The sequence below is a fragment of the Scomber japonicus genome, chromosome 1 (genome assembly GCF_027409825.1).
Source record: "Scomber japonicus isolate fScoJap1 chromosome 1, fScoJap1.pri, whole genome shotgun sequence".
NCBI classification, from domain to species: Eukaryota; Metazoa; Chordata; class Actinopteri; order Scombriformes; family Scombridae; genus Scomber; species Scomber japonicus.
The window spans coordinates 38121560-38138105 of NC_070578.1; the positions used below are offsets into that span (position 1 = coordinate 38121560).

The following is a 16546-nucleotide window of genomic DNA, read 5'->3' on the forward strand; positions in this document are numbered from 1 at the left end:
GCCACGCCCTAATGCATACCCTGCTTTATCGTCACATATAAAATCAGGGAGGCCAAAATGTCCCAAATGAACATCATACTGCATTGAAGAAGGTTTTAAACTAGCGATTGAGACCATAAACACATTTTGAAAACGTTTACTGAGGTTAGAAATCAAGTGAGAAGTTGGTGAATTCTCCATTGACTTGTATAGAGACGGTCGCCCCCTGGTGGCCTTTTGATAGAATGCAGCTCTAAGTTACTTCCTGGTTGGCCTCATTTCAGAGGAACTTGTTTCATAGTAAGTCATGCTGTGAATATATCTGAACTATGTGATTATAACAGCTATATTTCCTATATTTTCAGTTTTATAGCTTCATGAATAAACAGCCTCAACTTTACTTTAACTTTAATTGGCTTTGTGTTCATTTGCTATCAGTTCCACCGAGGGAGGGCAGAATACATCTACTTCCTGTCGTCATCACCTACGAGGGTTCGGTCTCTCTATATTTAACACTGATTGGTTTGGAGACAGGTGTGTTTTCAGTTTGGTGGCTATAGCCTTCAATCAGTGTTTGATTTAATGGAGAAACTTCATTTGTTGCTGTTATAACAATAGTATGATTATGACTTCATCCTCAGGTGGGTTTGCTCTCCCGTCCTCTCATATCTTCTTCTCTCTCATCCTCTCTGAGATTACCTGCAAACCTCCAGTTGAATTTTGTAACTACATTTCAATTAAACTTCCTCTCTTCCTCTCTCCATGTGCTACCGCAGCTCATTTCTACTTTTTGCCGCTCTGACGATAATCAGCAGGAACTTCCTGTAATTAAATCTGAAAGTCTGAACCTTGAAAAAAAAAAGTTTACACACTAGAAACAAACAAACAAACAGACTTCTTCTTCTTCAGCTGTGTGGAGGAGATTTCACACTTGTAAATTTCATCCAGATGAAGTTGAAAACCCCCCAAAAAGTCCGGACTAAACAAGGTAGGTGTGAAATCATCACCCCTATTCTCATACAACTTCACTGGCTCCCAGTACAATACCGCATCCACTACAAAACCCTCCTCCTCACATACAAAGCCCTCCACCATCTAGCCCCTTCTTACCTCTGCGACCTCCTCCAGGACTACAGCCCCTCCCGCACCCTCCGCTCAACCTCTGCTGGTCTATTAACCCTAACCCCACATCACGCCTCAGCACCATGGGTGCCCGAGCCTTCAGCTGCTCGGCACCCAGACTATGGGTCTGAACACTAGAAACAAACAAACAGACAGACACTTCTTCTTCTTCTTCTTCTTCTTCGGTTGTTTGGAGGCGATTTCACACTTGTAAATTTGGTCTAGATAAAGTTGAAAAGGCCAAAAAAAAAAAGTTCGAACCAAACAAGGTAGGTGTGAAAAGGCCCTTAGACAAAAATCTAAATTCCCTAAATTCCGCCTGAGACTTTTAATGACGACTTTTTGCAGCTCTGACGATAATCAGCAGGAACTTCCTGTAATTAAATCTGAAAGTCTGAACCTTGAAAAAAATGTTTACAAACAGACAGACAAAGACTTCTTCTTCTTCTTCTTCTTCTTCTTCTTCTTCTTCTTCTTCGGCTGTTCGGAGGAGATTTCACACTTGTAAATTTGGTTCAGATCAAGTTGAAAAGCCCAAAAAAGTCCAAACCAAACAAAGTAGGACAAAAATCTAAATTCCGCCGAAGACTTTTAATCATTTGCTGACTTTTTGCGTCTCTGATGATAATGGACTGTACTTATATAGCACCTTTCTAGTCTTTGCAACCACTCAAAGCGCTTTACATGACATGTCATTCACCCATTCACATACATTCATACATACTGATGGCAGGAGCTACCACGCAGGGTTTAACCATTCATTCACATTCATTCACCGTTGGCATAGCAACGAGAGCAATTTGGGGTTAAGTGTCTTGCGCAAAGACACATCGACATGTGGACTGGAGGAGCCTGGAATCGAACCACCAATCTTCCAATTGGAGGACGGCTGCTCTACCTCCCTACCGCCCCAGCAGGAACTTCCTGTAATTAATCTGAAAGTCTGAACCTTGGAAAAAATGTTTACACACAGACAGACAGAGACTTCCTCTTCTTCAACATTTCACACTTGTAAATTTGGTCCAGATAAAGTTAAAAAGGCCAAAAAAAAAAGTCCGAACCAAACAAGGTAGGTGTGAAAAGGCCCTTAGACAAAAATCTAAATTCCCTAAATTCTCCCCGAGACTTTTAATCATTTGCTGAAGTGTCTTCTTCTTTCATCAGTCTTGCGTGTGTGTGTGTGTGTGTGTGTGTGTGTGTGTGTGTGTGTGTGTGTGTGTCTGTCCTAAGAGGCAGGACTCTGTCTACACTAAAGTCGGCTCGCAGAACGGATCAGAGCCGTTCGCTGCTCGCTGGGGACAGTCTGGAGACCGCACCGCCCAAGAGACTCAACATTACATTAATTCTTAGTTACACACACCCACACACACACACACCCACACACACACACACACACACACACACACAGGAACAAACTTACCACCACATCTAAATATAGAAACAGACAGACGGCAGCAGGACGGACACACAGAGTAAGAATAAAGTCTGTGCAAATAGAGTATTTCTCTCTCTGTGCGTCTTTCTGCAGCTCGGCAGATCTGCAGCTCATTAGAAACTTCCTTTGACATCGAATATGAGAGAATACGAGAGTGGAGAGCAGGCGGCCATTATTACTCCATTAATAAACTACCTCTGAGCCACAAAGTGAGTGAGAATCAGAAGCTCTGTTCCTCCGGCTGTGGAGGAAAAAACAAAAAGGGGGACGAGATGTGGAGCAGAAGAAGAAGAAGAAGAAGAAGAAGAAGAAGAAGAAGAAGAAGAAGAAGGAGAAGAAGAAGAAGAAGAAGAAGAAGGAGGAGGCCAAATGTTAATTCTTCTATCACTTCGCCACACCAGTGTTGAAAGAAAATACAGAAATCTGATTTGATTTGATCGGACTCCTGCTGAGACGATATTCAGGCTGCTTTCTGAAACGTCTGCTCTCAGATTTTGGTGCAAATTTCCCAACAGAATAGCAGCTGTGTTAGATAAGTATGGTGTAAGAATAAATATGTGTTCTGAGTTTGACATACCACAGAAAAGTGTGTTGTTAACCACCCTGCCAAATTTGAATGATTAAAAAAATCGACAAATATATGAAATTAGGCTTCAAAGTTGTGTAAAAATCTGCTGCTGAAGCCCCGCCCCCTACCAAGTGTCACCTGTCAATCAAAGTCACCACCTCTACCAGAAACATGGACGCTACATCTGAGAGCTTTCTGCTGCTAGCTCAGCTGCTAGCTCGGCGGCTAACTCGGTGGCTAGCTTGGCGGCTAGCTCTGTGGTTAGCTCGGCTGCTAACTCGGCAGCTAACTTGGTGGCTAGCTCGGCGGCTAACTCAGCTAACTGGCTAACTGTAGACTGTAGTAGTAGTAGTGTGTGCTGAATGTATTTATACCTCTACAGCAGCAGGGGCGGGTTTATGCTAATCACTAAATCCTGAACACAGAAATATTGAAACACAGTTTGTGAAGCCTAGCTCCACAATTCAAATCTAAATGGTTGAAATGCTTTTTACACCTTTTTTAGAAATACATTTATGACCTATTTAATGTGTTTAGAAGAAAATGTCTGAATTCACTTTCATGGTCTTTAACTACCATGGGGTCAAGAGCCTTCAGCCAATCTTTCCTTCCTTCCATCCTTCACTCCCTCTCTCCCTTTCTTGAATAAAAAGAACAGGGATTGTTTGCATATCAAAATACTTAAGATGCATGTTTAGTTTGTAATGATATTCAGTATATTATTATATTATTATATAGCTGATGGTCCCTCAATGTGATGCATAACAGAAAGACTGGAGCTTGGTTTTATCTCCCTTTCCTTCATCTCTCTTTCCTCCCTTCCTTCTTTCCTTCCTCCACCCCCCTTTCTTCCTTCTGTCCTTCCTCCCTTCCTTCTTTCCTTCTGTCCTTCCCTCCTTCCCTCCTTTCCTTCCTTCTTCCTCTCTCCCATTCTTCTTTCCTTCCTTCCTTCTTTCTCCTTTCCTTCCTTCCTTCCTCCCTCCTTTCTGTCCTTCCCTCCCTTCCTTCTTCCTCTCTCCCTTCCTTCCTTCTTCCCTCCTTCCTTCCTCCCTCCTTCCTTCCTCCCTCCTTTCCTTCCTTCTTTCCTTCCTTCTTTCTCCTTCCTTTCCTTCCTTCTTTCTCCTTTCCTTCCTTCCTTCCTCCCTCCTTTGCTTCCTTCTTCCTTCCTTCCTTCCTCCCTCCCTCCTTTCCTTCTTTCTTTCTCCTTTCCTTCCTTCTTTCTCCTTTCCATCCTTCCTTCCTCCCTCCTTTCCTTCCTTCCTTCCTTTCCCCATCCTTCTTTACTCCGTCCTTCCTTCCCATCCTCCCTTCCTTCTGTCCTTCCCTCCTTTCTTCCTCCCTCCTTTCTTTCCTTCTTTCTTCCTCCCTTCCATCCTTCCTTCTTTCTCCTTTCCATCTCTCCCTTTCATTGTTTACCTATCAAAATACTTTAAATACATGTTTAGTGTGTAATGATATTCAGTATATTATTATATGTCTGATGGTCCCTCAATGTGATGCATAACAGAAAGACTGGAGCTTCTTACATTTGAAAATAAACAACAACACAAAAGCAATAGAGAGACGGCTCGAGGGACATATCTGATGCACATTTCATATACTGATTCCTGATATTGTGAGGTGCATAAATCTCTTTTATACAGCTGTGAACCAGGGATGGAAACACACACCTGCTTCCTCTTTTTTTTTTTTTTTTGGTTATTAGATTCTTTATTTTTTTTTATATAAAGTCCTGAAGGATTTATCTCACTGCTGGGAGTGAAGCTTTTATATTCTGGTATCTAAACTGCAGAGTGTTGTGCCTTTACATTTACTTCCTCCCTTCCTTCTTTCCTTCCTTCCTTCCTTCCTCCTTTCCCTCCCTCCTACCTGCTTTCCTTCTTCCTTCCTTCTTTACTGTGTCCTTCCTTCCTTCCTTCCTTCCTCTCCTACCTTCCTTTCCTTCCTCCCTACCTGCTGTTCTTCTTCCTTCCTTCCTTCCTTCCTCCTTTCCTTCCTTCTTTCTCCCTTCATTCCTTCCTTCCTTCCTTCCTTCCTTCCTTCCTTCCTCCTTTCCTTCCTCCCTTCTGTCCTTCCCTTCCTCCTTTGATTCCTTCTTCCTTCCTCCCTTCCATCCTTCCTTCCTCCCTCCTTTCCATCTTTCATTCCTCCCTTCTTTCTCCCTTCCTTCCTTCCTCCTCATTTCTTTCCTTCTTCCTCCCTTCCTTCCTCCTTTCCTTCCTTCCTTTCCTTCCTCCCTTCTGTCCTTCCCTCCCTCCTTTGATTCCTTCTTCCTTCCTTCCTTTCATTCCTCCCTTCTGTCCTTCCCTCCCTCCTTTGAGGGTGGGAAGGACGGACGGAAGGTCCTTTCCTTCCTTCCGTCCGTCCTTCCTTCCTTCCTTCCTCCCTCCCTTCTGTCTCCTCCTTTGATTCCTTCTTCCTCCCTTCCTCCCTCCTTTCCTTCCTTCTTTCTCCCTTCCTTCCTCCTAAGACAGTATTTCACTGTCTCATCTGTAGCTGAAGTCTTTAATATATTTCTAATACAGAACTGTTTTCCATCAAATCAAAAGTTTACCCTTCACTACATTAAGTTTACAAGCTCAACGGATCAATATCTGAAAAGACAGAAACAGCTCATGTAAGTTTACTGTGTCCTTCCTTCCTTCCTTCCTTCCTCCCTCTCCTTCCTTCCTTTCCTTCCTCCCTACCTGCTGTTCTTCTTTCTTCCTTCCTTCCTTCCTTCCTTCCTCCCTCCTTTCCATCCTTCCTTCCTCCCTCCTTTCCTTCCTTCTTTCTCCCTTCCTTCCTTCCTTCCTCCTTTCCTTCCTCCCTTCTGTCCTTCCCTTCCTCCTTTGATTCCTTCTTCCTTCCTCCCTTCCATCCTTCCTTCCTCCCTCCTTTCCATCTTTCATTTCTCCCTCCTTTCCTTCCTTCTTTCTCCCTTCCTTCCTTCCTCCTCCTTTCTTTCTTTCTTCCTCCTTTCCTTCCTTCCTTCCTTCCTTCCTCATTTCCTTCCTCCCTTCTGTCCTTCCCTCCCTCCTTTGATTCCTTCTTCCTTCCTTCCTTCCTTCTTTCCTTCCTCCCTTCCATCCTTCCTTCCTCCCTCCTTTCCTTCCTCCTTTCTCCCTTCCTTCCTTCCTTCGTCCTTTCCTTCCTTCCGTCCGTCCTTCCTTCCTCCCTTCCATCCTTCCTTCATCCCTTCCTTGACTCAAGGACAACAGGAGGGTTAAAAAAATGATGTGATATGTGATATTGTATTGATTGACTGTATTTCACTGTCTCATCTGTAGCTGAAGTCTTTAATATGTTTCTAATACAGAGCTGTTTTCCATCAAATCAAAAGTTTACCCTTCACTACATTAAGTTTACAAGCTCAACGGATCAATATCTGAAAAGACAGAAACAGCTCATGTAAGTTAAAAAGACAAAAAAAAAATCATAGTATTATTTCTCTCAATTTCTTTCCCTTCCTTCCTTCCTCCCTCCTTTCCATCCTTCCTTCCTCCCTCCTTTCCTTCCTTCTTTCTCCCTTCCTTCCTTCCTTCCTCCTTTCCTTCCTCCCTTCTGTCCTTCCCTTCCTCCTTTGATTCCTTCTTCCTTCCTCCCTTCCATCCTTCCTTCCTCCCTCCTTTCCATCTTTCATTTCTCCCTCCTTTCCTTCCTTCTTTCTCCCTTCCTTCCTTCCTCCTCCTTTCTTTCTTTCTTCCTCCTTTCCTTCCTTCCTTCCTTTCCTTCCTCTCTTCTGTCCTTCCCTCCCTCCTTTGATTCCTTCTTCCTTCCTTCCTTCCTTCCTCCCTTCCATCCTTCCTTCCTCCCTCCTTTCCTTCCTCCTTTCTCCCTTCCTTCCTTCCTTCGTCCTTTCCTTCCTTCCGTCCGTCCTTCCTTCCTTCCTTCCTTCCTTCTTTCCTTCCTGTCCTTCCTCCCTTCCTTTTGTCCTTTCCTCCTTCCTTCCTGCCTTCTTTCTCCCTTCCTTCCTTCCTCCCTCCTTTCTTTCCTTCTTTCTCCCTCCCTTCCATCCTTCCTTCCTCCCTCCCTCCCTTCCTTCCATCCTTCTTCCCTCCTTTCCTTCCTTCTTTCTCCCTTCCTTCCTTCCTCCCTCCTTTCCTTCCTTCTTTCTCCTTTCTTCCTTCCTCCCTCCTTTCTTTCCTTCTTTCTCCCTTCCTTCCTCCTTTCCTTCCATCCTTCTTTCCTTTCCTTCCTCCCTTCCTTTTGTCCTTCCCTCCTTCCCTCCTGCCTTCTTTCTCCCTTCCTTCTTTCCTCCCTCCTATCTTTCCTTCTTCCTTCCTCCCTTCCTCCCCTCTTCCTTCCATCCTTCCTTCCTCCCTCCCTTCCTTCCTTGACTCGAGGACAACAGGAGGGTTAAAAAAAGGAATGTGATATGTGATAAGCCTTTAAACTCATCTGTAGCTGAAGCAACAATACAATCCTTAATATGTTTCTAATACAGAACTGTTTTCCATCAAATCAAAAGTTTACCCTTCACTACATTAAGTTTACAAGCTCAACGGATCAATATCTGAAAAGACAGAAACAGCTCATGTAAGTTAAAAAGACAAAAAAAAAAAAAAAAATCTTGTATTGTTATAATTCCATTAAAAGTGATGACAAACTGTCTAATGAGGCCTTATTATTTTCTGTGTTTGTCCTCTGGGAGTAGAAAAGGACCATGGGAAAAGTGTGAAGGCTTCAGTGTTCAGGTTTTGGTTAATACTTTTTTATTTCCGCTCCATGAACACACACTCATCATCATCTCACAGGACTAATCCTCAACCACACTGTAATTACATGGATTTATCTGTTGGAAATTAGCATATACATCACATATTTCTTTATTTCTTCAAACCCAAAGTGCTAACCTTTGATGTAAAACTTTGATCCAAATATATTAAAACAATACACATAATGAAAGTTTCTTGAAAATGTCATTTCTGGTTGTATCAGCGCAGCCCTTTCCATGCTAATCAACGCATCAATCGTTTGCTCCAGATTGACAATTAGTGCCTTGAAATAAGCAGAGATACAACTTCCAACATGGTAATTAATTCCACCGCTAAGGATATTAAAAAAAAAACACACACACACATAGAGGATGCACGTGTCTAAGAGGAAAGCCAGGTTTCACTTGAAAGTGTCGTTTCTCCACAGGGAACCTTTCAGAAGTTGAATTATTGAAGAGAAGAGCTGTCAGAGTCGCTCAGGCTTGAATCTCTCCATCAGATTTAGAATCATAGGTTTTGACTTGACTTGGCGTGTGTGTGTCGTATTGATTTGTTGTCTCGAGGTTTTTTGTGTCGCCTGCACCGCCTCAGATTGTCTGTTGTGTGAAAGTCTCCCTTCTAAAGTCTAATCTGTGTCTCAGTGCAGAGGAACGTGAACATAAAGGGAGTGTCAGACTGCAGCAGAGCCATCACTCAGAGTTTAACTGTAACACAAAGAGTTCAATTTTTAAAAACCTGCAGTAGCTGATTTTTGGCCACTAGGGGGCAGCAGAAACAAGTAGTGAACACAACTCTGGTATATCACAGGCGGGGAGTTCCGGTCCTCTGAAATGAGGCCAACGTGGAAGTAACTTAGAACTGCATTCTATCAAAAGGCCACCAGGGGGCGACCGTCTCTATACAAGTCAATGGAGAATTCACCAACTTCTCACTTGATTTCTAACCTCAGTAAACGTTTTCAAAATGTGTTTATGGTCTCAATCGCTAGTTTAAAGCCTTCTTCAATGCAGTATGATGTTCATTTGGGACATTTTGGCCTCCCTGATTTTATATGTGACGATAAAGCAGGGTATGCATTAGGGCGTGGCTACGTCCTGATTGACAGGTTGATTGACCAATGTCCTCGAGATCCAGCCCTCGCAACCATAGCAACCTCCCCGCTCATGCCCATATAAGTAGAATCCATGTTTTTATTTTTCCCAGCATGCACCTGAAATTTTCAAGATGTTATATTCAAGAGGTTATATATTTCATTATGTAATTAAAACCCACTTTATTTCATATTGAGCTTTATCGTCTTTGTGGCTACTTGGGACTTGGGAAAGATGGATTCCTATTTCATGTTAAGTCTCAGAAAACATGATCGAAGGACCCCAGTTTTACTATGAGCTTTGCAGTTTGACTATGGACATACAGTATAGAGACTCAATGCAGTTTTCTTCCTGCTCATGGACCATAAATGAAACTCATTTTGTCCTCTGAATTTTCTAAAGTTACACAGTCTGGTGGAGACAGTTTTGTCCTCCTGCTGCTGCTGACGGGTCGGATGCTTCTGAGGAGGGGGAAAGACGCTCTAATGAAGGTCGTAGTTTGTGTGGATTCAACGGATCGATGCCTCGGTAACGCTTACGCACTGCTGATGTCTCCTGTTGTGAGTGAATCTGACTTAACCCTGCGTCTCCACAATTGTTCGTGTAATTGTTAAAGCCCTTTGGAAGACGTTGTTCCTTTGCGGTCATTGCTTATCGACTTTGGATTCCATTAAAATTAAAGTTGACAAGAAAAATCACACCTTGAGCAAATACACTGATTGCAATTTCGCTGTAATTAATTAGATTTGCAGCAAAATTTCACAGCTTCAAATCCTGAGGTGTGTGTCTAAATGTTTCTGGACTTGTTTTCCTGGATCTGACTGCTTGCCAAATATGACCAGGTGGTTTATTTGAACTCTAAACTGACTGATGCTCCACCATAAGCCTGTGTCAGCGTCTGGAAATCAATTAAGCAACCCATCGGCTGCACAACTCACCTGTCCAACCTGCGACACAGCGACAGACGCCGGTTACTGGATCGCAGCCATCAGCGTTGACACAATCACATCTCTCTCTGCAGTCCAGTCCGTATGATCCCTCCTAACAAACAGCAAGAGCACACCAGACAGTAAAATATTAATTTTAAAGACTGTGTAAAGTGAATTCAGACATTTTTGTTCTAAACACATTAAATAGGTCATAAATGTATTTCTAAAAAAGGTGTAAAAAGCATTTCAACCATTTAGATTTGAATTGTGGAGCTAGGCTTCACAAACTGTGTTTCAAGATTTCTGTGTTCAGGATTTAGTGATTAGCATAAACCCGCCCCTGCTGCTGTAGAGGTAGAAATACATTCAGCACACACTACTACTACTACAGTCTACAGTTAGCCAGTTAGCCGAGTTAGCCGCTGAGCTAGCAGCCGAGTTAGCCACCAAGCTGGTAGCCTTTCTTTTATACAGTCTATGCTGGTAGCTGAGTTAGCCGCCGAGCTAGCCGCCGAGTTAGCCACCAAGCTAGTAGCTGAGTTAGCCGCCAAGCTAGCAGCCGACCTAGCCACCAAGCTAGGAGCTGAGTTAGCCGCCGAGCTAGTAGCTAAGTTAGCAGCTGAGCTAGCGGCAGAAAGCTCTCAGGCGTAGCGTCCATGTTTCTGGTAGAGGTGGTGACTTTGATTGACAGGTGACACTTGGTAGGGGGCGGGGCTTCAGAGGCTCATTTTTACACAACTTTGAAGCCTAATTTCATATATTTGTTGATTTTTTAATCATTCAAATTTGGCAGGGTGGTTAACAACACACTTTTCTGTGGTATGTCAAACTCAGAACACATATTTATTCTTACTTTACACAGACATGATTGGTGTGGATTAATGAGCTTCCACCTTCTTGAACCCTTCTACTGTTGCATGTGCCGAAGTGGCCGACTGAGTAATTAATTCATATATAACAGCAAAGAAGTAACGACTCACGGGACACGGCACGTCGCAGTATTCGTCCCTCCAGCCCGGCGAGCAGGTGCAGGTGCCATTGGCCGGGTCGCAGGCCGCCTCGTTGGCACACTGACACGTCTGGTTGCAGCTCGGCCCCCAAGTACCGCTGGAGCACGGGATGGAGCAGTCGACTCCCTGCCAACCTGGACGGAGACACGGAGACGACACGGACCCTCAATACATAGCAGGTTGGTACGATTTGAATTATACTTTTTAGGTTAGGTACAATCATTTACAAAATAAATGAACAATAATTTCCATTAATAATTTCTTTATCAATTAACCCTCCTGTTGTCCTCAAGTCAAGGAAGGAAGGGAGGGAAAAGGAAAAGAGGAAGGGAGGAAGGAAGGAAGGAAGGAAGGAATAAGGGAGGGAGGAGGGACGGAAGGAAGGAAAGGAGGGAGGAAGGAAGGGAGGGAGAAAGGAAAAGAGGAAAGGAGGAAGGAAGGAAGGAAGGAATAAGGGAGGGGGGAGGGACGGAAGGAAGGAAAGGAGGAAGGAATGAGGGAGGTAGGAGGGATGGAAGGAAGAAAAGGAGGGAGGGAGGAGGGATGGAAGGAAGGAAAGGAGGAAGGGAAGGAAGGAAGGAAAGAAGGAAGGAATGAGGGAGAGAGGAGAGATGGAAGGGAGGGAGCAGGGATGGAAGGAATAAGGGAGGGAGGAGGGATGGAAGGAAGGAAAGGAGGGAGGAAGGAAGGATGGTAGAAAGGAAAGGAGGGAGGGAGGAAGGAATGGAAGGAAGGAAAGGAGGAAGGGAGGAAGCAAAGAAAGGAAGGAAGGAAGGAAGGACGGAGGGAGAAAGGAAAAGAGGAAGGGAGGAAGGAAAGAAAGGACGGACTGTTCCTTCTTTCCTTCCTTCCTTCCTCCTTTCCTTCCATCCTTCCTTCCTCCTTCCTTCCTTGACTCGAGGACAACAGGAAGGTTAAAGGAAGCGAAAATCTAAAGGTAATCAAGGTTTCCCATTGATTTAGTTTTATTTTAATTATCTAATTGTATTAAACTTGACTTCTTTCTCAATAATAATCCACCCTGTGTTATATTAAGCTGCATATTGCTCTGCTCCAGACTAGTTTGGTGATATAGGAAGAAGGAAGAAGAGGGAGGGTGGAAAGAAGGACAGAAGGAAGGGAAGGAAGGAAAGAAGGAAGGAAAGGAGGGAGGGGGAAGGAGAGAAGGACAGAAGGAAGGGAGGGAGGAAGGAAGGACGGAAGGAAGGAAAGGAGGGTGGAAAGAAGGACAGAAGGAAAGGAAGGAAGGAAAGAAGGAAGGAAAGGAAAGAGGGGGGAAGGAGGGTCAGTGGCGCATAAATATAAAAGTAATATATTAAAAATCACATATTTGCAGCAAAGTGCACTTTTAATATTCAGTTGTAACCCTTATATAACCCTTTACGTGTTACACTTGAACTTTTCCCTGTTAAGTTTTCCCCTCCGAAGCTTTAAATAGAAAAAAAAGAAAAGAAAAAGAAAAGAAAAAGAAAAGAAAAGAGGGTTTTTTTTTTTTTACAAGGTGAAAACAGACAGACTGGGTTTTAGCCAAAGCTCTCAGGCCCTTGGTCCCATGCTCTGCCTCAGATGTCTCTCCACTTTAATCACCACATGCTCCCCACGAGGGTCAGTGGCGCATAAATATTTAAAGATGCTGATATTGAGGAGTATTAAGGAAGTGAAGTGGAGAACAAAATACGAGACGAGAAAAAAAGTTCTGGAGATTGTTAAAGGAGATCATTTTAACTCTTATATAGAGTTCATATTCTATTTTATCTATTTTTAATCCTAATAATAATAATCCTATTTTACCCAATCCTCCTGTTGTCCTCGAGTCAAGGAAGGAAGGAAGGGAGGGGAGGGAGGAAGAAGGAAGGAAAGGAGGGAGGGAGGAAGGAAGGGAGGAAGAAGGAAGGAAAGGATTGAGGGAGGAAGGAAGGAGGTAAGGAAGGACGGAAGGAAGAAGAAGAAGAAGGAGGTAAGGAAGGACGGAAGCAAGTAAAGAGGGTGGAAAGAAGGAAGGAAAGGAGGGAGTGGGGAAGGAAAGAAGGACAGAGGGAAGGAAGGAAAGGAGGGGAGGAAAGAAGGAAGGAAAGAAGGACAGAAGGAAGGGAGGGAGGAAGGAAGGATTGGATGGAGGGAGGGAGGAAGGAGGTAAGGAAGGAAGGAAGGAAGGAAGGAAGGAAAGGAGGAAGGAAGGGAGGAAAGAAGAAGGAAGAAGAAGGAGGTAAGGAAGGATGGAAGGAAGGAAAGGAGGGTGGAAAGAAGGACAGAAGGAAGGGAAGGAAGGAAAGGATGGAGGGAGGAAGGAAGGAAGGAACGGAGAAAGGAAGGAAGGAAGGATATTGAGGGGTATTAAGGAAGTGAAGTGGAGAACAAAATACGAGACAAGGAAAAAGTTCTGGAGATTGTTAAAGGAGATCATTTTAACTCTTATATACTGGACACATTTTGTCCTATCTATTTTTAATCCTAATAATAATAATCCTATTTTACCCAATCCTCCTGTTGTCCTCGAGTCAAGGAAGGAAGGAAGGGAGGAAAGGAAAGGAGGAAGGAAAGGAGGGAGGGAGGAAGGAGGTAAGGAAGGAAGGAAGGAAGGAAAGGAGGAAGGAAGGGAGGAAGGAAGAAGGAAGAAGAAGGAGGGTGGAAAGAAGGACAGAGGGAAGGGAAGGAAGGAAAGAAGGAAGGAGAGGGGGGAAGGAAAGAAGGACAGAAGGAAGGGAGGGAGGAAGGAAGGAAAGGAGGGAGGGAGGAAGGAGGTAAGGAAGGAAGGAAAGGAGGAAGGAAGGGAGGAAGGAAGAAGGAAGAAGAAGGAGGTAAGGAAGGATGGAAGGAAGGAAAGGAGACGGAAGGAAAGGAGGAAGGAAGGGAGGAAGAAGGAAGGAAAGGAGGGAGGGAGGGAGGAAGGAAGGAAGGAAAGGAGGAAGGAAGGAAGGAACGGAGAAAGGAAGGAAGGAAGGATATTGAGGGGTATTAAGGAAGTGAAGTGGAGAACAAAATACGAGACAAGGAAAAAAGTTCTGGAGATTGTTAAAGGAGATAATTTTAACTCTTATATACTGGTCATATTCTTTCCTATCTATTTTTAATCCTAACCCTCCTGTTGTCCTCGAGTCAAGGAAGGAAGGAAAGGAGGAAAAGACAGAAGGAAGGAAAGGAGGAAAGGAAAGGCGGAAGGAGGTAAGGAAGGAAGGAAAGGAGGAAGGAAGGGAGGAAGGAAGAAGGAAGAAGAAGGAGGTAAGGAAGGACGGAAGGAAGGAAAGGAGGAAGGAATGGGAGGAAGGAAGAAGGAAGAAGAAGGAGGTAAGGAAGGACGGAAGGAAGGAAAGAAGGGAGGGTGGAAGGAAAGAAGGGCCGAAGGAAGGGAGGGAGGAAGGAAGGAAAGGAGGGAGGGAGGAAGGAGGTAAGGAAAGAAGGAAGGAAGGAAAGCAGGAAGGAAGGGAGGAAGAAGGAAGGAAAGGAGGGAGGGAGGAAGGAGGTAAGGAAGGAAAGGAGAAAGGAAGGGAGGAAGGAAGGGAAGGAAGGAAAGAAGACGGAAGGAAAGGAGGAAGGAAGGGAGAAAGAAGAAAGGAAAGGAGGAACGAAGGGAAGAAGGAAGGAAAGGAAGGAAAGAAGACGGAAGGAAAGGAGGAAGGAAGGGAGGAAGAAGGAAGGAAAGGAGGGAGGGAGGAAGGAAGGAAGGAACGGAGAAAGGAAGGAAGGAAGGATATTGAGAGGTATTAAGGAAGTGAAGTGGAGAACAAAATACGAGACAAGGAAAAAGTTCTGGAGATTGTTAAAGGAGATAATTTTAACTCTTATATACCGGTCATATTCTGTCCTATCTATTTTTAATCTCAGATTGGTTTAGAAAGCATCAATAATCAATCTGACTGATCAATAAATGTGATTAAACCTTTTTTAGCTTTTACATCACTAAACTCGAGTTAAGGAAGGAAGGAAGGAAGGGAGGAAGGGAAGAAGACGGAAGGAAAGGAGGAAGGAAGGGAGGAAGGGAAGAAGATGGAAGGAAAGGAGGAAGGAAGTGAGAGAGGGAGGGAGGGAGGGAGGAAGGACAGAAGGAAGGACGGAAAGAAGGACGGAAGGAAGGGAGGAAGGAAGAAGGAAGAAAAAGGAGGGAGGGAGGAAGGAGGTAAGGAAGGACAGAAGGAAGGAAGGAAGGAAGGAAGGAAGGAAGGAAAGGAAGGATGGAGAAAGGAAGGTAGGAAGGGAGGAAGGAAGGAAGGAAGGTAGGAGGTCAATTTAGTCATTTTATGTCTCTTTTTGGTAGTTTTGAGTCTCTTTAGTCACCAGGAAAGTTGCCATGGTAACCAGATGGCAGCTGTTACTCAAAATAACTGTAGGTTGATTTTAGTCTATTTTTCATCTCTTTTAGTCATGTTTGCATCTCTTTTTGGTCATTAAATGTTATTTTATATGTAAAGTATAAAATGAGCAGAGCTTTATGGAGCTGTGGGGTTTATTGTAGAACCATTAGAGCCATCAGTCTTCACTGCTACATCATAAAAAAATCTTATTAAAACTATTAACTGTTCATTTCACTAAAACACATAACACGCAATAGATACAGAGATAATCTGACCCAGTAGTAAGTATAAGATTTTAAAATATTTTCATTATTGTGCATTTTGGGCCACTTTAGGAAAAGTCATCAAATTTCAGAATAAAAGACTATGGCTGTCAAATGTCAAAACAGGTCAAATTTGACAGTATATAAGGGTTACATGTTTTGATGCATTAGGTTTTTTTTAGATTTTAAACAAGGCAATGAGATTAAAGATGAGTATAAATGATGAGAATAATGAAGAGGTTTTCTTTCACAGGAAATGAGAAAAGGAAAGAGAGATGTTTCTAAACCTGAGAGCAAAGCTGTTACATAAAAATGGTTAAAACCCCAATTTCAGAGATCGCAGGTAAAACTGCTGAAAAGTGGAAATCAATCTGCTGAAAGGAGGAAATAACACACACACACACACACACACACACACACACACACACACACACACAGAGACACACAAACACAAACACACACACACACACACACACACACACACACACACACACACACACACACACACACACACACACACACACACACACACACACAGTAAAACTCGTCAAACACTTAAAGGCACTTTTTGTGTTGTAATCAATAAAAGTCGGTGTTACATCACTGTTTGGTGTTTCCAGGTGTAATTGAGTTTTATGGCGGGAAAAAAAAAGAAGATTTACAGCTCTCTCTCTCTCTCTCTCTCTCTCTCTCTCTGTCTCTCTCTCTCTCTCTCTCTCTCTCTCTCTCTCTCTCTCTCTCTCTCTCTCTGTCTCTCTCTCTCTGTCTCTCTCTCTCTCTCTCTCTCTCTCTCTCTCTCTCTGTAAAGTGTTTGCTGTAAATGTGTGACATCGTCTAAATTTAAGAGCAAAACAAATGGAAACAAGAGAAGAAGTTTTTCTCTCCTTCTACAAGAGAGAGGTGTCAAAGTCATCTTCATTCAAGGGCCATCTGATCTGATGAGGAAGGAAGGAAGGAAGGAAGGAAGGAAGGAAGGAAAAGAAGACAGGAAGAAGCTGGAGGAAAGGGAAGAAAGAAAAGAGAAGGAAAGAAGGAAGGAAGAAAGAAAGAAAAGAGAAGAAAAGAAGGAAGGTAGGACAGATGGAAGAAAAGAAGGAAGGAAGGACAGATGGAAGAAAGGGAAGAAAGAAAGAAAAAGAAAGAAAGGAAGGAAGGAAGGAAGG

General features: G+C 43.5%; 1 protein-coding gene across 1 annotated transcript in view; it reads right to left on the minus strand.

Annotated features, from left to right (window-relative positions):
* The window catches only part of LOC128366028 (multiple epidermal growth factor-like domains protein 11), a 220044-nt gene that overhangs the window by 45239 nt on the left and 158259 nt on the right, over positions 1-16546 (minus strand). Inside the window, 2 exon segments of the mRNA XM_053326712.1 lie at positions 9831-9933; positions 10802-10965. Of these exon segments, the coding sequence (XP_053182687.1) occupies positions 9831-9933; positions 10802-10965 (267 nt within the window).